At 44.3% G+C, this 24,242-nt stretch overlaps 1 protein-coding gene across 39 annotated transcripts in view; it reads right to left on the bottom strand.

Moving 5' to 3' along the window:
• Window positions 1–14: 14 nt before the first annotated feature.
• Window positions 15–24,242, bottom strand: part of tcf7l2 (transcription factor 7 like 2) — an 88,055-nt gene continuing 63,827 nt past the window's right edge. For 6 of the 39 annotated variants that reach the window (XM_061027834.1, XM_061027818.1, XM_061027826.1 and 3 more), the window contains 10 exons: window positions 16,724–16,856; window positions 13,940–14,042; window positions 12,906–12,992; window positions 8,656–8,796; window positions 8,385–8,547; window positions 7,861–7,968; window positions 7,105–7,168; window positions 6,290–6,340; window positions 5,043–5,115; window positions 15–1,545 (listed from right to left, as the gene is read on the bottom strand). In XM_061027834.1, coding sequence (XP_060883817.1) covers window positions 1,089–1,545; window positions 5,043–5,115; window positions 6,290–6,340; window positions 7,105–7,168; window positions 7,861–7,968; window positions 8,385–8,547; window positions 8,656–8,796; window positions 12,906–12,992; window positions 13,940–14,042; window positions 16,724–16,856 — 1,380 coding nt within the window. In that variant the 3' untranslated portion in view covers window positions 15–1,088. Of the gene's footprint in view, window positions 1,546–3,713; window positions 3,775–4,383; window positions 4,457–5,038; window positions 5,116–6,289; window positions 6,341–7,104; window positions 7,169–7,860; window positions 7,969–8,384; window positions 8,548–8,655; window positions 8,797–12,905; window positions 12,993–13,939; window positions 14,043–16,723; window positions 16,857–22,438; window positions 22,564–24,242 lie in introns of those variants that run through there. The other 33 variants (XM_061027835.1, XM_061027823.1, XM_061027830.1 and 30 more) reach the window with 26 other exon arrangements.

Here is a 24,242-nt window from a genome sequence, read left to right as displayed (position 1 = left end):
CGGCACCCACTGTCTCTTGTTTCAAGTTTCTCTTTTCTTCTTGTTTTTGTTAAATGGCTTATAGACGCATTTCTTGAAAATGAAGTTGTGCATACTTCTGTTCATGAGATCTACACAGTACACTGAGTGGAATCCAGGTTTTCAGAGGAAAGAAAATCAATAACAAACCAGTTTGCCTTTTTAAAACCTCCTTGTAAAAATGGATCATTCATTTAGAAGTCGCTTACCTTAAGAAAAAAATATTTTGTACAATGTAATAAGAAACGAAAAAACAACAAACAAAAAAAAGGTCAAAAAGAGACACGTACAAGATACAACAAGCAATCTCTAAAGCAATAAATACTACTGGTCCTAGCGTTGTGACATTTTGAATTTAATAACCCTCAACCCTCCCACCCCGACCTCCCCTCAAGCCCACCCAACTTGCCTGACTCCACCCCATAGGTAAACAACAAAGAAAAAAAAGACAACGCAGTGGAAGAATGCATATTTAACACAGTAATCCCCCCCCTCCCCATTATTCTGTACATTTAAACAAGAACAAGTAACATCACAATTAAAGTTGTTCCTCAAGAGAGGTGTCACCGCTAGCCTCATGCCCTCGGAGAGTTTGAACAGATGTCAGATGATTGGTTCGCGAGCTCGTATTTAATACAAATAAAGAAGGAGAACCAACTCTTTCAAGAAAAGGGCTCATTGAATAATCTAGCCTACCTTTTTATATCCGTCTTTTTAAACATTTGGAAGTGGAACTAAATATGTGTTTTCTGTTTGCACTGTTGAACACTACAAAAAAAGACAAAACAAAAATTCATAAAAATTTTGGCAGATTCACAAAGCTATAACTACAGCTCATTGTATCATTTCTTTATAATAATTAATTTTTTTTTGATAATGATGGGTCAAATATTGACCAATGAACTTTAATAAAACAAGAACTCAAATTTCAAAGCCTTATGGCACAGAAACGGAAAAAGAGAACAAAAAAAAAAAAAAAAAAGAGCTGACGGTCAGTGAAATATAGCAGAGTGAGGGCCTAGAAAGGTGTGTGTGTGCAGAGCTAGAAAAGAGGAGAAGAATAGGGCAGACTATTCTATAGACTTGGTCACTAGCGACAGAGGCTGAGGGGCCGAGGAGGGGAGGAGCGAGTGGGAATGACACAGCGATGCCGAGGACCGGGCCATCGAGGACGCCACAGAGGAGCCCGGCTGCCGCGAGGACGAGACGTCGCCGCCATGCTCCAGGGCTCCATTGTGGGAGGAGGCGCCGGGCGTTTTGCTTGCCGCAGCGGAGTTGTCCAGCTGAACCAAAGATGGCGGAGGCCCAGCCAGGAGGTGCGAGTGGTGGAGTGGCTGGTGGGCCGGTTTCATAGTCAGTGAGAGAGGTTGCATTTGTTCAGTCTGAGGTTTGGACTCTTTTGAGGAGGGGGAGGGGGCCACTGAGGAGGGGGAGGATGGGGGGGAGTCTAGTAAGCTTCCGTCCGTAGAGGGAGGACTGGCACAGCTGCCTTCACCTTGGATGTAGCGAATGCACTTTTTTTTTCTCCTGAGGGACAAGGCGAAAGAAAGAAAAACATTTTTAGCATCTCATCGTCAAACTGTATCGCCTCTTAGCACGGTTGCCTACTGAAATGCACCTTCGCCTTTCTAAATAAATAAAACAAATCACTTCTGTCATCTTTTAGACTTTCTAAATTGTTATTCTGAAAAGTAGAATCTCTTTAGTTCAACTCTAGTTTCTCGAGGATTTGACAAACCACCTGATATTGTGCGTTTCTTAATTGTGATAAATCAAGAACTTAGGACACAAATATCATTCGGCAGGTGCATTTAAGTAGCTTAATCAACCTTGTGCTAAGATAGAAGATGGCGGTCAGTTTCCAAATACAAAACCATCAGACAGGACAGACATGAAGAAAAGATAAAAGGTGAAGCACCGGGACAGGAAGCAGCGGGGAAATGAAACGCTCACATAAAGATAAAGATGATGATATGATGACGAGGAGGAGGAGATGAGAGGAGAACAAAATGAAGCAGATATATGATGTGGTAATGTTTGCTCTCTTGTTGTAAAACTAAGCCTCTCTTACAGGCAAAGCTACAGCTGGGGGATCAGCCTTCTTTTTTTTCCTTTCTTTCTCTGCAGCAACACAAGGTTACTGGACCTGTCTCCCTCCTCTACCTCTACTCTCTCTCTTCTCCTGAGGGGGGAAGAGTTTGGATACGAGGCAATAAAAAAAAAAAAAAAAGAGTCAACAAGATCCTACACTACTCTGCAATCTGCCCCACAGACACAAGTGTGTGTGCGTGAGGGGTCAAGGCACCATGTTTGCATTCTCGCCAGGGGTCGGGACCCTCCCCCCCTACTGCCTGCTGAGTCCTGAGGCCAGGCCCGTTTGCGCGCCGTGGAACCCGATGGATGAGCATGGGAGGGGGGGGGACGGGGGGGGGGGGACGGGGGGAGCTGGGAGAGTGATGCTATTGTTGCATTTATGTGTGGTGACTTTGCTGTGTTCGGATTTGGTTTAGGGGGAACGGGCTATATAGTACATCTGCCTCATCTTTAGCCTGACCCTGGCAGTGACCCCTCTCTCTCAGCTCTCAATCCTATCATTTTGAAGCCTGAAGGCCTCCGAGCAAGTATTTAAAACTAACACTGACTAGGTAAAAAAAAAAAAAGACTAAGAATGAGGCTTTTGAAACATATGAGGCCTATTCTGTGTTTTAATTTTGATATCAGATCAAAACGTTCCCCTTCAATTCTAAAGGGGGAAAGAAAATCTAGGTTAACCCCAAAAGGAGAGCAGACTACAGTGAATAATAATAAAAAAAAAAAAGAGGGACATGAAAAGATCACATTAAAGAGCTAACAAAACCTTGATTGCATGCTCGAGTGAGGGACAGGCATGCATTTCCAGTAAGCACACAACAGCGGACAGTAGAGAACACTAGAATAAGTCTGGATCGAGTAGGGAGGCTTTTAAGTGCACCCTACACTGATGCTGCAGCAGTGGGTGGCTCAGCGTATCGACCGGCCGTAAAAAGGGATCATTTTGCCACTACATACACATCTTGCCCTCGATAACTGTCTGTCAAACTGCAACAAATGAGCTAATATCCATTTTTTAACAGACATATCGATTCATAGTATATGCCTGTGTATGTTATTGATTTCTCCCCCTCTGGGGAAATTACACCAGATGCATCTTTTAGGAAATGGAGCCCAGAGAGAACTTTTAACCTCTCGGCTCCTAAAACGGAGACTGAAGCCTTGCGCTTTTTTTTTTTTTTTTTTTGCTTTTTTCTTTTTTAAATCTTCTGGTCTCATGATCTGATATTATTGTTGTAAAGAGTAATGGAGTATTTTAGATCATGTTTTATCAGCTTGAGGGGGATAAGAGCGTTAAGTCAAAGAGCCAAAAATGGTGGACTGTTAACTACCAAGTGTGAGAAATGTCTTTTAAAAGTAATCCTACAAACTGCTCAAGATTGTCTCTTAATGTGACAAGAGGCCACATTGCCAACAACATTTGGTCTAAAAGCCAGCATGTATAAACTTAAAAAAATTCAAAGAGAACAACAATGTAGCAGAAGAAACGATGAGAAATAATGTGTTTGAATGGTTTGAAAAAGTTGCGTCAGGAAAGAGTGGGGCACGGTGTGATGCAAGCCAGACACAGAGAAGGGTATTACTTAGCAGAAACAAATACCTACCATGAAAATATTCCCAATTCAAAGACTGCTTGTGTCAGAACAGAAAGACAACAGGTAGGGACTAAGTAAGGGTTATTGAAGAGGAGTTTGGAGGAAGAGGAGGTTGGAGAAGGAGGAGGAGGAGGAGGAGGAGGAGGAGGAGGAGGAGGAGGAGGAGGAAGAGGGCACAGAAAAGAGTGTCACTGAGCAGGCCCTCATAGAAAGCAGGGCTAAATTTGTAAGCATAACATTGTTATTCAAAAAGGACGCCAATTAGAACAAACATGACAGTTAAGATGGGAGGGAATTATCCACGGCCTGGAGAGAAAATGGATTTCAACCATAGCGGGTCAGATCGTTAAAAAAAGTGTTGTTGCAAATTTCATTAAGAAACCAAGAGGTTCTAGCAGGTATATGATGCTGAGATTTAACATTCAGAGAGTTTATTTTGAAATCCATTTTCTGCTGCTGGGCTTGAACTGAGTTTACTAAAGAAAAAAATTGCTGTGAGGGAATTTACAGCAGGAAGGCTCCTCAGTTAGGAAAAACAAAAAGGAGCAGAGAAGTTTGCCATCTGTTACCACAACGATGGAAACATGTAATAATCTTAAGTAGAAGAAGAAGAAGAAGAAGAGGAAGAAGCTGCACATTGTGGATGTCTTCCTTCCATTTGGTACTACAGCAGTTATACCTGCATGGTTTGCACCATAAACTCAGCTGGTCAAGCCCGAACAAGGCACGACACTTCTTTGGGGTATTTGCATCTGTTAGCCAGAGGTAGACACAAACATACACACAGAGACAAAAAAAAAAACGAAACAAAGGAAAAGAAAGAAAAAATGGACACGTCATTGCACAGACAAAAACATGTAGCCAGGGCTTAGGTTTAGGCTGGTAAAAAAAACTGGGATGTCCTCCATATTTGACCCCCAGATCCTCCAAGCCCCGACCTGCCAGTTTCTGAGCACTCTCTGTGAGGCTTTTTTGTTTTCGTTTTTTTATATCCTGCAATCAAAAAAACCCCAGAATTGTTCCTGCATTGTCACATACTCACTGACACCATTCACACAAACACTCTGGCATAAAAATGTTAACACCCATCTTCCCCAAAAAAAACAAAAAAAGGAGCTCAAAATCAAACAGTGGGAGCCTAGAGATAGACCGGCAGGGCGTGGCTGGAGGAAGCTGAGAGGTCACAAAAAGCCTGCGAGACAGACTGAGGGGGAAAAGAGGAAGCATCAGCAGAGAGAGCGAAGGGGAAAAAAAAAAAAAGAGGAGGAAGTCCCAGTGCAGAGTTAACCCGGCAGCCTTCACCTGGCCCTGGCTGGTGCAAGCACACACCATACACACCTGCACGGGCCACACCAGTTATTCTGTTGGTCGAGCCCAAAGCGCGCTCGACACTTCTTAGGAGCGCTCAGGTCTGATGCGGCGACAGGGAAGGGGGGAAGCCAGCAGAGAGAAGGAGGAGGAATAGAACCCAAAAAACCAAAACCATAAGGAACAGAAATCCAAAAAGGAGGAGAGAAAATGAGGAGAAAAAACAGGTAACAGTGAATCTATGAAGCTTGGCAGTGGCTCATTGTGCAAGAAATCCCCCCCCCCCTTTAAAAACCCTTAAAGCCATTCTCAAGTCTGCCTTTAAAGATAGGACTGAACACAATTAGTGTGTTTCAGAGAGTAGTCAAATCAAACCGCATGCAAGTGATCAAATTAAGACTTTAATGTGGAGAAAAAAGTTGCTTTCAGTCGTGTAATCTAAACTCTGGAGTTAAAGAAGCAGATAATATGAGCTTATTCGGTCGAGGGGATAAAAATGGGACAAAATGCAGATTGGATTAATTTGCTGCTAGATGTTATCAGTGCACTATGGTTTCAAAGACAAGGTCAAAGTGGTAGAACTAGGAAGCAGGTTGGCGAGTTAGCCCGAGCCAGGGGAGGGATTAAAAAAGGCTGGAACCTGAAGAAGGAATCTACTCTTTAGACCTGGCATCAAACAGTTGACAGTTTTCCACTGACTTTGGCTGTCTGTTGCAGAAACAAAAAGCTGCCAGTCACTTCAGCTCTAACCAGTAATTGTGTCATTATCATGGGTAGAGCAGAGCGACGGTCTTCTAGCGTTTGAGTCCAGGCCTTGTGTGAGTAAAGGCAGATTTAAAGTCGGCCAAACTCATGCCGGCCTATAGGAAAGGCACGAGCACGGCTACTAAAGCATATAGATTAAGGAGGTTTACCCTGACATAACATCCTTCAGGTCATACAAGGATAATCTAACTTCATAACATCACTTCTTTAAGCATACTTCACGGTGATTCTAGCTGAATTTGGAATATGCTCTAAACTAAACAGCAGCATGAGGACTTGGAGGTTCAATCAAATAGAATCTAGCTTTAATTCAATTCAACATTAGCAACATTTTAGAAAAGATAGCAGCAAAGAAAGAAAAAAAAAGAGCAAAATTTAACCTTAAGCCTGCCTCTACTATGTTGCACATTCATTGATAAATAAATAAACAAGAATTAAGTAAGAAAAAAAAATGATATAGAAGGAAATATAAAACAAAGTTAGTGATTTAATACTCAAAATGACATTAGCACCTGTAATCGGAGGGAGTGAAAGGCAAGGGTTTGGAAAATATTCTCTGTGTTCTGAAAAAAAAGAACAGATAGAGAGGCCTTCAAGAAGAAATCCGTCACCAGATGAGCGCAAAATACATAAATATCAAGTCGCCATGTATCCTCACAGAACGATCAGAAGGGTATGAATCATGAGAATTAAAAAAAATAAATTAAAAAGAAAGCAAACCTCCTTAATTTTAAAGGTTTAAGTGATTGTTTTTCTTCCAGTAAGTGGGTATTGAGAAGCATGCATTAAAAGCAAGCAAAGGGGTAGCCAAGCAAGTACACACACACACACACACAAACGCACACACACATACACATACAGTACTGTAGTGCAGTTTTTCTGCAGGGCACAGGCATTATAAAACGGGGGCCACGCACACAACACTAGCAAAGTTAATGGCTTTCACAATGCTTCAACTTCACATTCTCAAAACATACATATCACAAAACCAGAACGCTAAGGGGCAAATGGGGAAGGGGGGGTGTGTCAGAGGGGAGGTGAGAAGGAGTGTGGGGGGTCATGCATATTCAGTTGTTATTAGCTGGGGAAGGCTAGGGGGGGGAAATGGGGTAAGGGGGGGTATTACAAGCAACTCTACCATTTAAATATTGCATTGAGTAGCATATCTATACCAAAAGAAAAAAAAAAGCCAGGCACAATAACACACACACAAAAGAAACATAACACACTAAAAAAAACTAGCTTGACTTTTATCTTGCAAGATGTCACATCTGCCTGACACATGATGGGGCTCTTCTAATATGGGAGATAATTGCAGCTCACTTACCATTGCTCTCTGCTTGCTGCTTTTCCCTTTTTCTCTTCTTCCTTTTCCCCTGTTGGTTAGCCGCCAAAAAAATAGAAAGAAAAAAATAGACACAGACAGGAACCTTAGTTATTATATTGCAGAATGCCCAAAACATGAAACAGAGAATAGGACTCATCTTTGTGTGTTTACTTATTTATTCATTCATTCTTTCTCTGCCTTTTCTCCTTTTCTCTCTCTCTCTCTCTCTCTCTCTGCCCTCCGGTTTGTAACAGCAACTGCAGGCCGGACTACAATCCCCCCCCCCCTTCTCTCCTCTTTGTGCTTTGTGCTCTTTTATTCTTTTTTTCTGTTATCTTTTGTCTTATTTTCCTCTGCTCCTTGAATATCTAGACATCTTGACGAGCTTCTGGTTTAGGAAGACAGATTGCTGTAATGCTGCTTGATCCAGTCAGCCTGATCCTAAAAAAACCGGACACTTCTGATGAAAGCCTGCTCCTTTCTAAGTCACAACAAAGTGTCTCGAGAGCAAGCCATTCACATAAACAAGATAATCGTCAGACTTTGTCATGAACCAACTTTATAATTAGAAAGGCCAGGATGAAGGGGATGTGTCCACTTTCAGATAAACATATCAGAAAACTACAAGAAGACAGTGATCCTTCAGGCTGGATTTAAAAAAATAAAAAATAAAAAAGGTTGTGTCACCTAGCGGAAAAGGAGGAAAGAAGGTGTTCTTCCTCTTCCCCCTAACGACTTGTAAACTTAAAAACTTACATAGTTGTCTCGTGCTGACCAGCCTGGGTACAGCTGCATGTGGAGCTGTCGCTCTTTCCTGGCCAGCTCGTAGTACTTGGCCTGCTCCTCCCGAGATAGGGCGTGCCACTGACAAAACGACACAGAAAGAATATTTTCACCATGGACAGGAAATGTAGGTATGAAGGCCGTGAACCGAACAGAAATCTATTATACTGGCGCTGAAAGTCACCAAGTTAACCTTTTGAATCTTCTGATGAGCCTGTGAAACATCATTATATTCTCTGCTTGTTGCTATAAGCTTTTATGATCTGGAAAAGAAGTTTTCCCTCCACACTGATGTCATGTGCTTTCTTATTATAAGATAGATGTTGGACTTCTAAAAACACAATCAAAAGTATGTTCTAGATGTACGACTGATATATGTGTATAAGTGTCACAATACACATTTGCTGTGATTGGACGCTATATGAATAAAGACTGACTGATCAAAGGTCATTGACCCTTACAGTGTTGCTGTGTGCCTCAGGTTCTTTAGGACTTACCCTCCGCCCCAGGATCTGGTTGATGGCAGCACTTTCCTTCAGTGTGCACTCAGCCACCACCTTTGCCCGCATCTCTTTCATGTAGAGCATGAAGGCATTCAGAGGCTTCTTTATGTGGACCTGTTTCTTCTTCTCCTCTTCCTTTTTAGCATCTGACTGTTTCCTGTGGAGGATAGAGCAGACAAATTGAGCCCACCTGAACCCCATTGACTAAGTCAAAAGTGAGATTCAAACACAAAGTTCAGGGAGGTGAAAAAAAAAGTGTACTCACGAGCTGTTTAGAGAGCTGATGTCACTGTGGGAGGATTCCTGCTTGACGTTGGGTGTGACGATGGCGGGGTGTGGGATGCCGGTGGTGTGCAAACTGTGGTGGGGGGGCACCATGTGTGGGGGGAACCTTGAGGACAGAAGACTGTGTAAATCGTCAGAATGGACACAGGTGAAATGAGAAGATGGAACACATGTATACACAGGACTAAAGGGGCTCAATTCCATTCCAGACTCTCAATTTCATGTCTGTTTTTTTTTTGGAATTGGCCTTAAGTCACAAGATAAGACATAAATGCACATACAAACAGTAACATGAAACTGTCCAAGCCTGATTCCTGTCTTTTAAAAATTCACCACCAATTAAGAAATATTTGACCAATGAATAATAGTTTGAGGTCAAATGATTTAGTATGAGTACAGACTCCAGCCTGGACAGATCAACACATCACTCAGAGATAAAATAGTAAATAACAGGAAACAATCAGCTACATTTGATTTCAAAAGTGATACAGTGTTAGTCAAATTATACAACTTTAAATCTCTTGAATGTCACATTTATACAGCCACAAAGAGTGTCATAAGCAGTAGTGATACATATTCATGTCAATGAAACATTTTGGCTTCTCACAGTCCCAAAAAGGCTTTTCTTAACTGCTACATCAGAGCTGAAACTTATCAAGCACTTCCAAACCCAGAACCCTTATAGTGTTGAATGTCTGAAGGGGAAACAGCAATACTGTTGTTTTAAAATAAGATTGAAGGGAAATGGCTTCAAATTACGACTTAAGTGACAATGAAAAACATCTTTTCATCTTTGGATGGAGAATGACTCTGTCTTATATCTTCCAAGTCATTTGAGAAAAAAAAATTGCATTTCAAGCACTGTTATAGAAATGCCAGGTTTTTGGAGAGGTAAAGCTTGAATCACTTTTCTCACATTTTGCAAGCTAGATTAAAATCCTCTATCAAAGTCTCGTATCACTACAGGTATTGGGTCTCTATTTGATTCCCCCATTTATTTTTCCTGTCTATTCAGCACTGTCAGCAGCACTGACATTTTTTTTTTTTTTTATCTTCATGCCTCTACACTCCTATCATCATTTCATCATCTCCAGCAGCTCCACATCTCTAGTCCAGAAACCTCACTGGCCGGAGCAGCCATAAGACACAGCTGGGCTTTGTGTGCCATTGTACTGTATGTGCTGTAATTATCTGCGTGGGATTATTTGTACGTCTCCCCGTCTATCTGCAAGTGCATGTTTACAGCAACCTCGGCGCCACGTGACCACACACAAATCTACGAGAAGAGAGGAGGATGAAGGAGAAGCAGAAAAAAGGGAGGAATAATTCTTTTTTTTTTTTTTTTTTTTTTAAAGCAGCTCATTATCCGGTTGTATCTGGCTGCATGGCTCGGAGCCAGAATATAATGATGAGGATAAACTCGCCAGGAACAACTAGTTTCTGTTGGAGGCCATCTCAGGGGAGTGCCAGTTCGCTCCCCCCTCAAACTCTTTTCCTCTTTTTCTCCTTTCCCCTCTTCCCCTTCATCACTGACACATTGGTGTTTGTGCCATGTCATGCGTTGATGGGGAGCTCGGCAGCACTGGCTGCATATCACCCATCATTAGAGCTGCTGCATTTTCTCTCCGCTCACTCCCGCTTCCTCCCTCCTTCTCTCTCTGTGCACTTGTTAAAATTTCCTCTGTTCCAAGATCTATTTTTTCTTCTCTTCTTCTTCTCCTTCTCTACTCCTCCCTGTCCCCTCACCCCCTCCTCCTTCCCCTTCCACCCCCCTGCTACCCTCCCCTTCTTCCTCCCTGCTGCCACTGCATGGCCCAGGTTATGGTTTAAACATGATGGCCATCCCTTTGAAGCGCCGGGGCATCATCATCATCATCATCATCATCTGGGCTCATCAGCGGCAAGCGGCACCTTGGACCAATTTAACCAACACAGAGAGAAGGAGACGCAGCAGATAACCCCCACCCATCCACCCACCTACCCCACAACCCCCGGGGCTCCTACGTCTCAATCTGAAAGGTATGAATGGCTGGCAGTGTTGGGGTGAGGGGGGGTCACACACGCAGCAAGCCCAGTGTCAGCCAGTGCCATTTAATTGCCAATGCGTAGTGGTAGCCCCCGTGCCTGTTTAATGTATAATGATCCGGCCGGTGCACTTCTCCCATTCCCGAGGAAAAGAGACGGCGCGGGATGACGGGGGAACATATCAAAGGGCAGGCTTAAGCGTAAGGGGGCAAAGGGGCCTTCACATCCTCCCACCTGTCACACATACATTCACACGCACACACACACACTATAGGGGACCTGCACTGGCTCCAACCCCATTATCAAAATAATGTCTTTCATTTGTTCTGCTGTCTGTCTCTACTCTCCCTGGCTCTTCTTCCCCCTGTCCTGAAACGAATGCATTTTTTAACAGGACCTAAGTGTAAGGTGTTCATCGCAGGACTACCGGGTACCACGCTCGTCCCCTGCATCCTAATTCAGTCCAGGCTACAGCACAGGGGGACTGATACAAAAGAAACTCGGGCCAGCCAAGAGTACAAGGCCAGGACACATTTTTACTGTCCGATTTCCTCCTCTTAGTCTGCTTGCTGCAAATTGTTTGAGCTATCACAACAGTCTGCTCCATTCTTTGAACAAAACCAACTAGCTGAAGGCTGTTTCTGAGAGGTATCTGAGCGATTTATATTAGATTTTCTAAAAAAAAAAAAAAAAGAAAAGAAAAGAAAAAAAAAATTCCTTCTGCCTTGGAAAATCACAATTGGGAGTGTTTTTTTTGTTTGTTTTTTTTTAATGCATAAGGATCTTTTTTGTCCAGAGGTCTGTTAACCCCCTCCCATTCTCCAGAGAGCTCCCAGAGCCCTCCATCTATTCAGTTATACTAATTCAATTAGGGGGCCTCATCACAGGGCATTAGCTCTCCCCCATGGCCAGTCCCCCCCACTCCCCAACACACACACACACACACACACACACCCCAGCCAGTATATTCAATTAACTACACTGCAAATAAGATGATCACAATGTAGAGACTGTCATTAAAGGACCAAATTAGCAGTCACTTAAAGCCCAGGTTGGCTGGGTGCTGCTGCCAGATGCCGACGTCTGGGCAAACCCGACGTCTGACCCCTTTGTGGCCTCAAGAGAATCTAACTCTAATCCAGACACCCCTTTTTTAAGAGTTTGTTTGAAGAGAAATATTTGAATTCAATACACGAATTAGTAGAACAAAAGCAAAGACCTAACAGCAAAAACTAAACTTTACCATATCTCTTTGCTTTCCCTCTAAGGGCTATACTTAAAAAAAAGAAAGAAGGTAATTCCCCCTTTGTGGCTTCTCCCTCCCTTCCCACATCTACATGATCCATCAATGTCACAGAGGTCCAAACAAGCCGCCCTCAGGAGCTGCTTTTCCAATCAGGCTGTAATTAAACTAAAGCTTGGCCTCATCCCTGGACTGTTAACCAGCCCCAACCCAAAAAAGTCCCCTGCTGCAAGGGCGTGCACAGAGGAGGAGGAGGAGGAGGAGGAGGAGCTGAGTGAGCAAAGAAGGAGGAGGAGGAGGCTGCTTGTTTTATTTTGTGTTATTGCTTCTTTGGCTGCTCCAGACCCAGAAAACCATCCCAAAATAATCCTTTTCCCACCCAACACTGAGGACATGCATCCCCCTCAAGGGAGCAGTAAGTAGTTTAACACCAACTGACAAACACACACACACACACACGTGTATACAAGATGGCAACGAATACACATATGACCCCCATGGGTGCGCTAATGTCCACAGCAGCACTTGAGCTGGACCCTAATGGGGCTGGACCAAAGCACTAGCCAAGTGTCGGGGTCCCCGGCTTGTATCATGTAGTCCCCCTTCAAAGTGTTGCGCTGTTTGTTTATGTGTCTGGCTGCTCAAACTCACAGCAAGGACATGCCCCGGCTCATTTCAGATCTGCCTGACATGCAGTGGGGGTAAATGTTCTTCAGGGGCCTCATTAGAAAATGATAAATATAATTAATATTTGAGCACGCTAGCTGGAGCACCACACTGGAGGATTGGCCTTTTGAACACAGAGATGGGGAGTGTGAGCTCTCCTTAAGGGAGAAGATGCTGCTCTGTGTGTGTGTGTGTGTGTGTGTGTGTGCAGCCAACACAAACACACAAGTGAACGTAAGAGTGAAGTGAGAAGGTGTGTGCGTGTGTGTTTTTATTCTCCTAAAGGCTCAACTCACCTTGACATGGATGCGTTGACAGTGAGCGCAGTTGGGTAGGGGTGTCTGAAACCCCCTGTTGTGATTGGATAAACAGGTTGACCTTGCCTAGGAAGGGGGGGGGGGGGGGGGAAGAAAAGAAGAAAGGCGTGTTAGGTAAAAGAACAGGGTTGATGGAAGAGGAGAAGGTAAAGCCCTCTGTCTCGCTCTTCTCCCCACCGTGGGCCTCTTTATTCTCATTTGATCAGGACAAAAATCTAGGGGATTGCAGAGCGCGGATCAAAGGGAGGAAAACTCTGAACAATTTGAATGCCACAAATCTTGATAGCGATGGCTAATTAAATTTCATAACCCTTCGCTCGGTGTCGACAGAGTGGGGCCCTGTTCCTCCCCGAGCTGGAACTAGGTGTTTTGTTGTGATAATTAAAGACGAAGCGCGGGTCTCTTTAATGGAGCCATCACGCTAATTGAGGTCTACACATTCAAAGACAAACAATAATGAATGTAAATTTATACCAAAATAAAGTGCAGCAAATCAAAGGGCGCCGTGGCTGCGCTCGGGGCCTCTCTCGGTATTTAGATCGCGGTGAGAAAACATTAAATTAACAGAGCTTAATTTGTAGCCTTTTGTCATATTAACAAGTGTTGACAAGAGTTACCAGGGGAGAGCCCCCGTGTGGAATTGTGGGTAAAATACGGGCAATCACGGTTCATTACTCTAATTGGACCATACAGAGACATGCAAAATAGAATTTGCCAGAAAAGTAGCAAGCTGAGGTTGGTGACGGCCTGAGGAGGCTGCAGTGGGCTGCTGTGGTCCAGGAGTGAGTTTTTTAAGAAAGTTAAAGGATCAGGTTTAAGTTTTAGAGGCTGCGGGGAGAAGATGCCTTCTAAGGAGGAGGAGGAGGAGGAGACAGACCCAGCTTATATGTTTGAGTCTCTATACACAAGGAATAACATCATGATGCAAAGTATGCACATTAAGGGTTGGATTTGATTGTCTTCAATTTGAAGACAACGCTGTAGAAAAAAGGAGTAAAAAAGGTTTCGCTTACTGTGGTACTAGCCATCCTAGTGGATGGGGGATCTGGCCGACAGTGCCAGGTGACAGTGGGTAATAAGGAGATATATCTGGAGGATGAGGAGGCCTTGGAATTCCTGTTGAAGAAGGGGGAGGATAAAGGAGCAGAGAGGAGGTGGACAGACAGGGAGATGACAGAGAGAGAGAGAGAGAGAGAGAACCAAATCTTTGTTAGAGCTCAATTCAATTCTTTGTCGAGAGTTTCACATCCGAACGGGGCAGACATCACAGGAGTGCAGATGGGAGGAAGAAGAAGAGGAGGAGGAGGAAGAGGGCTTGTTGCTTGCATGTACACACAGTGCTAAATCACACTTCCTGATCAAAGGCCTTTGAGGCTGCAGCGGCGGCGGCGGCGGCACAATGTGTTGGAGGGTGAGAGAGGTGAGGAGAAAACACCAACACGATTCTTGTCACATTTGTCTGCTGATTCAGGAGACTAATGATGTAAAATGACGGAGGTTTAGAAGTTAACAAAACACAACAATATAATTAAAGCCTTCACTGTGATCACAGAGCTGCTAATACTGGGCTAACGTTTGATTCCGGCTCATTTACACACACATACAGGCTGGATGGACATGGATTAGTACCATAAACAGGCTGAAAATCAGCAACGTTTTTTGTCCATTTCCCTGTTTGGTTGAAGTTGGATATTTTTGGCTTTTGACTTTTAATCATTTGTTGAAACTCAGAGGAGTTAAACTCCAGATGAAAATGTGAACAGAAAGTAAATCAGCTCATTGGTCCACATTTGCCAAACCACAGAATTTACATTGTTTCCTATCCCCTGCAGATGAACGGTGACAAAGCTGGAGAAAGAAAGATGTACAATCTAAGGACAGCTCTTGTTGCGGGCATATCCGAGCATCTGCAGCGTTGCTCTCACTTTCTGTGGCAGATGACAGGCGAGAACCACATCGACAAGCTGCCCTAAAACAAACGCCTTGAAAAGGTCTCATGTGTAAAAATAACTTTCTCCCTCGTGACAAACTTGAAACAGGGAACAATAGACATGTAAAAAAAAAAAGGCGCAGTACGGAGGTGTGTGTGTGTGTGTTCAGTAGATCACGAACTGGTGGGACTTATATTTTGGCTTTCTCTACCACACAGCTGGCTTTAGCCTGCGCAGCTGTTGCTGCAGTTATTCCGACCTGAGGAAACGCGGCTGAAGCAGATCCAGTCTTCATAGATCAGAATTGGCTGCTGTTGGTGGTTACACCCAAAGTTTGCAGCTGATCTGCTCCAGGTTATATCCAGGAAGTGAATCCTGAGAGGGATTCTGTTACTGATGGACAATGTGCTGTGGAAAACTTCTCTTGGTTTATAAAAAAAAGGGAAGTTCTTTTAAAAAAAAAAAAAAAGAAAGCCTTGGCACATTATCTCATCACCACCCAACACTGAAGACCTAATATGGCTCATTAATTAATTAAACACTGAGGCCAATTAAGCAGCCCCATTAAGCACTACATTAAACAGCAGCTGGTGCATTATTTCCCCCTTGTAAGGACCATCATAATAAGGGAACGTTATTACCTAAAACATTGACTGAATACACTGGGAAATGCATTAACCTGAAAGGGTGAGCTGAATGACAGTTAACAAAATAAAGCGCTGGGTCAAGAATCACTCGGAAATGAATGAAATTGACAAAAAAAAAATGTACGCTGAACGGTTGTGGGAGAAGGGATGTGTGGGCAGACGCGGACTGCTAAATGTGGAGCAGGATCAACAGGCTGTAAAAATATAACAACCGTTCTGACAGGAACTGAGGTAATCATTGATAACCTGAAAAACCGGAATATTCAGGTCACACATTTTTTTTGTACTAATTTTGATACATTCTTCCAAAAAGACAGCCTTAAGAGGTTGCTCTTTGGTATTCAAATGCGATGACCTACAACTACAGAGGCTGTTTTGTTTCAGGTCTTGGCAAGTGGAGTTGTGGTCATGGGAAAGTCGAGGCGGAATTCCATGTTTTACAGTACATCTATCTCGCCACTGCAGGTTTTTTATACTTGAACGATAAGGCCATTTGCCACTGAACCAAATCACCTTCATGGGCATGAATGATTGCCAAATCAATCAGTAACAGCTAAGAGCAGCAGTCCTCTAAAAGAAGCAATCCAGATGACTTTGCCCCACTATAACTAACCACCTCCTAACAAGCTGCAGTTGAGATTCTTTGTCGTTTGAAAGAAAAACTGGTGACAAATTGAAGATTTTCCTCAAATAATGCTTAAATAAATGGTTCCTACCAAAGGTGAAAACCCATATCATTCTTAAACATGCAGGGAAATCGACACGTGACCTCTCCTGTTAACATGACATCTGAATGATTCTTTAATCTCGAGTTGTTTTTACAAGAATATGTCTAGAGACAGACAGACAGACAGACGCCACGGAGACAAACAAGAGTGTGAGCTGAATGTGTGAGCCATGGTGGCAGGGCATAATAAAACATTTACACAGCCAACAGTGCAAACAGTTCTGAAGAGGAGAAGTGCCTTATCTAAGGAGATCTGCCTCTGTGGTTTTCTCAAACTTTTCAGGCATATTTTCTCATCTGTTGAAACACATTGGGATGTTCAGAAGTTTCATTTAAAGCTGTTTGAACATCCACTGTTTCCTGCTAATGTTTTTTTTTTTATAGCAAGAGTCAAGTAGCATGTTGCTAATGGAACTTCTATACACAAGCAAAACCCACACACTTTTTTCAAACATGCATGCATGCAGTGGAAGAGTTCTTTTTGGGTTTTACCTGTTTTGGGATCCACGTCTGTCTGTAGGTGAGGTGGGGGGTTCCCCGGTGTGAAGTGCTCATTGCTGTAGGTGATCAGAGGTGTGAGAGGGTGCACATGGTGAGGGTGCTGTACCACTGGAACCTTATTAGACTGAGAGAAAGGAAGACAGAGAGAGCAGAAAGAGAAAGGGTGGAAGGAAAAAGAAGGCACGGGTGTTAATATCACGGGTTAAAGATTGTACACGCTCGCCACAGATTTACAACTCGGTTTGAAGGCACTCGGAGAGAAGGGATATCAAATTCGAGGTGCTCTTCAGGCGCCAAACCGCCAAACCACAGTGAAAGTAGTGTGGTTTGTAATTAAAAACACTTCTGCGGTGTCACCCTGGAATCCAGTAACACAATCTAAGCGGCTTTGGGGGGTTGCCAGTTCACATTTGGGTCTGATATGTGATGGGGCACTTTTAACCGCGGTTGCAGTGAAGTAATCGATCATCTGTAAAACCACAAAATCAAGGCAGCGCGTGTAAATCCACAGTCATTAGCAGAGCCAGTCAGCGCCACGCTCTCCTCCTCCCTGCTCTCCAGCCTCCTCTTCCTTGCTCCCCTTTTCCCCCTCCTCGTCTATTCCCCCAGGGCCCCCCTGGTTCAGGGAGAGTAAGGGGTGTATTGTAATAAAAGGGTTAGGAGAGAGGAGGTGGGGCTGAAAATCCATTTCTGCATTTTTGCCAAATTAGTTTTAGCTATGTAATCTTCTCTTTGTGCTCCTAAGTGGTGCAGGCCTACTTTTTTTCAATTACCCAAAGATTACAGTGGAGCTTTAGGGGTGTGCTGCCGTGGGCCCCTGTGTTAACCAGAGCTCAGCCCCTTCTCATCGGGGCTGGGCCCAGACAGACACTAATACACGCGCAGTCCCCGCCGACCAGAAGATAACCAGATTAGAGCTGTGCTGTAGATTAGACCGCTGGAAGAGGCTGCTCTCGCCTCTTTACCCACACATCCTTATCCTGCCCTCAGCAAGTCAAAGAAGCAGCACTAATCAGGCTTATCATAACATGGATGATATGTTCGGGGGTGGGGGGGGAGTCAGACACCAAGCTGCTGGTGTGTGTGTTTTCTGTGTATGTATATGCTCTTTCAGAGGCCACACAGCCTCATTAGTGACTTTAAAACCCATGCAAGAAAGGAGAAGAAAAGCTCCACTGTGGCACATTTGCAACTGACTTTGAAAAATTGAGGGACGAGATGTTTGGAAGGGGGAGTGTGGGGGGGGGGGGGGGGGGGAGTTATACATACACAAGATGCTCATTGGAAATACAAATGCAATTCTGTGGGCCCAGGGTGAGACAAATGTGAGTCAAAACTAAATGTTTAACAAGCTTAAAGACCCACAGTCCATCCAGATCCTGGTGCGACATTTTCTCAGCGTATCATGATTTTTTTCCCCCCCCCAAAGTATCTCCTGTACAATCTTGGCCATCTAGACTTCCATTCTGTAGTGGCAGTAGTGGAGGAGAGGAAAGTGGGGGGTGGGCATTCCCTATTGCCATGGTCCCAATGAAAGATTAATGAACCCCAGCAGAACTCCAGGGAGGCAGAGGGACTCCTGGGACTCATTCACAGCCCAGAGCTGAAAGGCTATGAAGGAGAGAGAGGGGTTGGGTGTGTGTGTCTGTGTGTGTGTGTGTGTGTGTTTGTGTGGAGGGGGCGGGGGGTTGAGGTGGAATGGGGTTCGTTAAAAAGAAACACAAACCAAGGCAGTCCTCGTTGTGCTTCCTGATCTGCACATGGAGAATAGAGGGATGAAAAGGAGAAAGTGGTCGAGAAAACAATCAGGACGGAGGTTATGACAGAATGCTAGACGATGGCCTCCTTCTCCTTCGCTCCCTCTCTTTTCTCTTGTCCCCCCCCCATCTCTCACCTCCTAACCTCCTCCTTCACGACTCCCCGCTCCTCCCCCGGGTAATGATGTGAAAGAATGTTGTCAATTCTTCATCTCTTGGTGCTGAAAAGCTTTAGTGGCCATTTAAATGAGTTCTTTTGTCCGGGGGCCCCGGCCATTGAGAAGACAGTTCAAAAATGCCCGTCCACAGAGTCCACATTTAGACAGAGGGTGTTAGAGAGGGCGTGTATGGGACACTGAGAAAAGGGAGAGAGAGAGCTAGAAGGCAGACGATTTGCATCACAGTCCCTTTCTGGTCTGAGAGTGTGCTCTTTTTTTTGTCTGGAAAAGCCTTGAGCAAGTCCAAAGCAATGGGCTGGACTGCTGTCTTCACAGTCGCCTAATTCCACTACAGACAGAGGCTGAATAGGAAGACTAAAATCAAAGAAGTCGGAAGAAGAACAACTGTTTAGTAGTTTGTCTTCCCTGTTTTTGTCTTTTTAAAGTCCTTTAGAGGTTGTTGTTTTTTTACTTATATATGAAATTTCAAGATTGCCTTCATATATTTGGTCAGCTGTCGTGGACTTCCGGTGGTTTTGATGTCTTTAATCAGCTCACCTGCGCAACCAGAAAGTTGCATCTAATGACGTCAAGCCAGCAACGGATGGTCCCCGCCGGAAAGAGACGGCCCAGCACCTGCCCTGTGGCACACCGTGGGACAAAACAAGCCCGGGACTCGTCTGGCAGGCCTGCGAGGCCTGCTGCAGCCGCACACACCGAGAGAGCCGCCCATAGAGAAACAAAAAGCAGGCAACGTGGGAGGCTTAACTCTCTGTGCTCCACAAAAGCCAGGGGAAAAGAAAGAACATTTCCTGCCCCTTACACCCCCGCTGACTCGCATCCTTCTCACCCACCTCCGTCATCATTACAACAAACAAATATAGCAGAGGACTAAAACAGGCACTCTGTAGTCATGATGACCATTTTTCAGGCCTCAAAAAAAAAAAAAAAAAAAAAAAAAAAAGATATTCAGAAGACCACCGCAGGAAAAATTTAAGTGCACAATACTCTTGTTCAAAGATCAATGAGAACATTGACTTTTTTTACAGGCTCAGGACACACACGGCGCCTGCTGCTGAGGAAGGACTGTGAGGAGCAGGCAAGCTCACTTAAAGAAGAGCAGACACAAACAGCAGCTTCTGGTTTTGAAACTGACACTTTTTGGCTCAATCTATTCTCTTCTATTCTTTCCAGCTGCAAGACACATGTGTCTAAAGGAAAGGACACTACAGTTCCTGAATTTCCCACGTCATTGTTGTTATTTTGATCCTACTCTATTGAAAAGGAAGCTTCTGGAAAATACCTGTATATAGAGGCACCAAAGGCTAACAAACAGCACTATGTATTTGGTTAAAAAAAACTCCTGAATATGTATCTCTGAAGGTTTTGCAGCTACGACAAGAAACTATCTACATGGCACAAGATTGAATGTATAAACTGATTACTAAACGCTGTTCCATCACCATGTCAAAACAGCCTTTTGGATGTGGACACATGAATAAGCAGCTTCAAGTCAGACCTCTGGGGAGGGAGAGAGAGAGAGAGAGAGAGAGAGAGAGAGGTACAGGAGGAGGCAGAGGGTGTGAGAAAGTGACAGCAGGGCCGAGTGGGACAGAGGGAGGGAGGCCGAGAGGTGGAGGCCCCGGACAGGAAAAAGCTGTTGGCCTTGCATTTCCGCCTGGTGGCACCTCGCAGGGGCCAATTTGAGCCCTAAATGTAAAGGTGGTGACCTTGCAGGCCCAGGGGGTGGAGGAGGAGGAGGAGGAAGGGGGGGGGGGTAGAGCCTCCGTCTCTCTGCTTTATGTCATGATATGATGAGTTGTCACAACAGCTTGCGGGGCGCTAATGAGCTGTAGTGGAGGCCAGGGCTAGGAGAGGGAGAGAGGGAGAGAGGGAGATGTAGGGATGACAGAGCCTTGATGGATTGAGGTCCTCTCAGGCCTCTAAATTCCAAAGCAAGCAGAAAAAAAAAAAAAAAAAAAGCTGCCAGAGCGCTCTGAGCCTCTCCCAGAGCGTGCAAGTGGCCCGCATCCAAGGCACATGGAGTGACACCACGCAGTAAAGCGCACACACACACACAATAGGAAGTTGGGGGAAAGTGTCAGAAGAAGAGTAATTTGTATGTGTGCGCGAGTATTTGATTTGAGCACAACAGAAAGTACAAACTGTGCTGCCACCGGTCTAATGAATCATCTGGTATCGTTCAATGTCATCCTGTTGGAATCTGTTTACACACACGAACGCTGTTTTCCTCCGGGAGGTATAGAGTGCCCTCTCCAGGCTTCCATCTTCATCTCATTGCAAACACCATATCATACGAAGAAACGTTCACACACACACATTTACAGACACACTCAGTCAACTCAGTCCTCACATTCAAGAAGACAATCTAAAGGAATACTTAGAGTTTTAACGGCGATGGAATATGAAATGCTCCGACAAATTAAAGGCTTATCAGAGTCATGATCCTCCAGCATAGCAAGGCTGATTAAAAAAAAAAGAACCCTGCTACATTTCAGAAACCCTATTTCTTGGTTAATCATTTGAGAATAAAAAATTAAAAAAAACCCTCCATAATATTAGGAACCTGGGAATTGTAAGGAGGAGCAAAAAGGATTTAAAAAGCAGATATGGAGGTGTTGATCAGTTTTCCTCTCTTTCGCAGGGAAGGATGCGTCTCTGAGGGCAAGGGGCTCTCGAGACCACAGTATATTTAAAAGTTAATCTATTCACTTTGCTGCAGTGACATGCCGACTGCTTGATCACAGCGCTGAACAAAAATATTATGTGGGCCAGAGCCTTTGCTCCCCTTCCTCCTGCTCTCTTTGCTAGCACTCAAGTCGTTCGTCACCATTTATTTTCGCTTCCCATCTTTGATAGTCGGCACATCAAATGGAATCGCAGAAAGGACATGTTCTGACATGTCACAGATAAATAAAAGTGTGCACAAATAGCTTAAATATGAGGGTTTTTTTTATTCGGTGGAACTGTTGTATACTGTGAAGACAAATCGCCTCTCAGGGCGCACGTGTATTGAAGCTTTTTTCTTTCAACGTAAACAGCCTCTTGAGCTCTCCAACATACCTGAGTTAAAGGGGGGCTTCTCTGAGAGGGGATATTGTATCGCGGTGTTAAGAGCCACACTGAATTCTGCCTTTTGAAATGCAATCAGCTCCTCAGAATTTCAGTTAAAAGCCAGGCAATTAAGAATATGAATTGGATGGCAACACTAACAAAGGAATATGTTAATCTGGGAGGTTATTGAAATCTTATTTTACATTTCATGGTTAAGGCATGAGCTCCATCAAATGTTTTTTTTTTCTTTTTCATCAAGTTAATAATATTCCTCTCAAGAGACAACAGAACGTTTCTGGAAATGCAGTTTTTTTTTTCATTCATTTGGATGCACTCTTTAATTGAGGCCCTAAATAAAAATGTTTATTATTTAGTTCTTCAATTAAAGAGCATCAACAGCAGATCATTTCAAAGTGTGTGACATTTGCCAAAGTGTGTGCAGCATCAATCTTTCATGGAGTTAGAAATGAGCATGCACATATACTGTACTAAGCATGTGTTAAAAAAAAAAAAGGCTCAAGATTTTTCTGGCAGGATATTTTTAACACGTAAATCTCAGATAGCCACAAGTCCCTCCACCCAAATACCGCCCCCTCAACAGAAACCCTGCACCAAAACAACAACAGCAACCTGTCAAATATGAAGCTAAAAGCTTTCAGACGTAAGAAAAAGGCAGAGACCAGGAAGAAGCAGGGGAGCAGAGCTACGTTACTCACCCAGCTGCTCAGATTGAAGTGCCAGCAGCCCACCTGCTGGAGGAGCGAGAGCCCTGGGCCCAGGACTCCTGCCTTGGCTCCCGTCTCCTCCGGCCCGGCTGGAGCTCCATCCCGCGGGTACATGACCCCCTCAGTCCCACCCCCGCCCTCGCCCCCCTCTCCACCTCCTCCTCCTCCTTCTTCTTCTTCCACCTGGCCCCCCCCAGATCCTTCTTCCCTCTCTCTGTCTCTACGCCGGGGAGAAGCCCTTTTGCTTGTCTTGGCCGCTTCTCTCCTCCACTTCTTCTTCTTCTCCTTCTTTGTCTGTTTCTGCCTTGGCTCCTTCCTCCTGCGTTTGTGAGCGTGTTGCAGGGCATGTGTGGTGTGTGTACGTGTGTGTGTTTATCATCCCCCCCCCCCCCTCTCTCTCTCTCTGGCGCGGCCGGTTGACCGTTGTTCCCCTTTAGGTTTCTGACATTAGCATGTGTATCTCTTGAGGCGTCAGGGTTTGAGGCCTAGTTTCCTCCACGATCACACAGAGAGTCACCACAATCCTTCCAACCCACCCACAACAAAAAAAAAAAACACCTCCCGAAATCCCTCACTCTAACCACAGAAGCCTTCGCTCTCAGCGGCCAGCACACTCCTCTTCTCTCTCAGTGAAAGTTTTTATGCCAGTGACAAGAAAGTGAGCGGCAGACAGAGAGAAGCAAAATTACTGTGAGCAGCTTTGCAGCGCTGCAGCATTCTTCCCACAAGCTATACTCCAGAAAAAAAAAAGATATGCTCACAAACACACACTGGAAAAAAAAAAAAAATCAGTTATTACCCAAATCCCTGCTGTATGTTGGGTCTGTGTATGTGTTTCTTAGAGGATATGTGTGTATGTGTGTGGGCTCTGCTGTGCCTCCAGGATGCCCAGAGACGAACTGGCAGCTTGAAAAGCTTTGGCTACAAGGTAAAGCAAGCAAGGCGAGAGATGGAGACAAAGCGGAGAGAGCAGGAGAGGGAGAGAGAGAGATAGAAAAGGGAAGAAGAAGAAGAAGAAAAAAAAAGAAGGAACAAGACACAACAACATCCACAAAGGGAGGGCAGGCTCAGCAAAGTGTGGCCAACAGTCACTTTATGTGTGTGATGCTGACAGTCCCCTCTTCATACACACTTTCCGGGGGGGGGGGGGGGGGGGGGGGGGAGACTAAGTCTTCACTCTGACATGGACGTGGCACCTTTCAACGCACTCCTTTTATTTATTTTTTTACCCCTTGTTTCCTAAACAATACCTTCGAGTGGAGAAGAATTTATCTCTCAACTCACCCCCATAACTCCGGCGCCATTCAAGGTTCATGTGAACAAGGCCTTAAACCCCCCCACCTCACCCCACCCTCCAGACCCCCCTCACCTCACCCCTCGTCATTTATTCTCTGCAACTATTTCACTTCTGAAGCCATTATTCCTTCAATACTAAAGTCAGATTAAGTGCTCCACATGGTCAAGAGGACTATTTTTTTAATCCAACAAGCACAAAGATATGTAAGAGAAACAAACGAGCTGCATTAAAGGGGAATTCCATCAGACATGACTGTAAATGACATATTTAAGAAGATTCAATATGCTCCTGTATTTTTTTCCACGTTGCGTAATTTCATCGAAAAGGAATAAATATTATTGATTTTGACAAAAAATATATATATATATACATTTTTTCCATTGAGATGGCTGTGAGGAACATTTATGTGCATAAATAATTTATTTATAGGGAATCATTTTATCCTACAAAGATTAAAAAAACGAATTAAACAATATTTTTTAAGAGCTACTATTAATA

The sequence above is a fragment of the Labrus mixtus genome, chromosome 21, assembly GCF_963584025.1.
Source record: "Labrus mixtus chromosome 21, fLabMix1.1, whole genome shotgun sequence".
NCBI lineage: Eukaryota > Metazoa > Chordata > Actinopteri > Labriformes > Labridae > Labrus > Labrus mixtus.
Note: the sequence above shows the minus strand (reverse complement) of the source record. Positions and strands in the feature narration are given on the sequence as shown.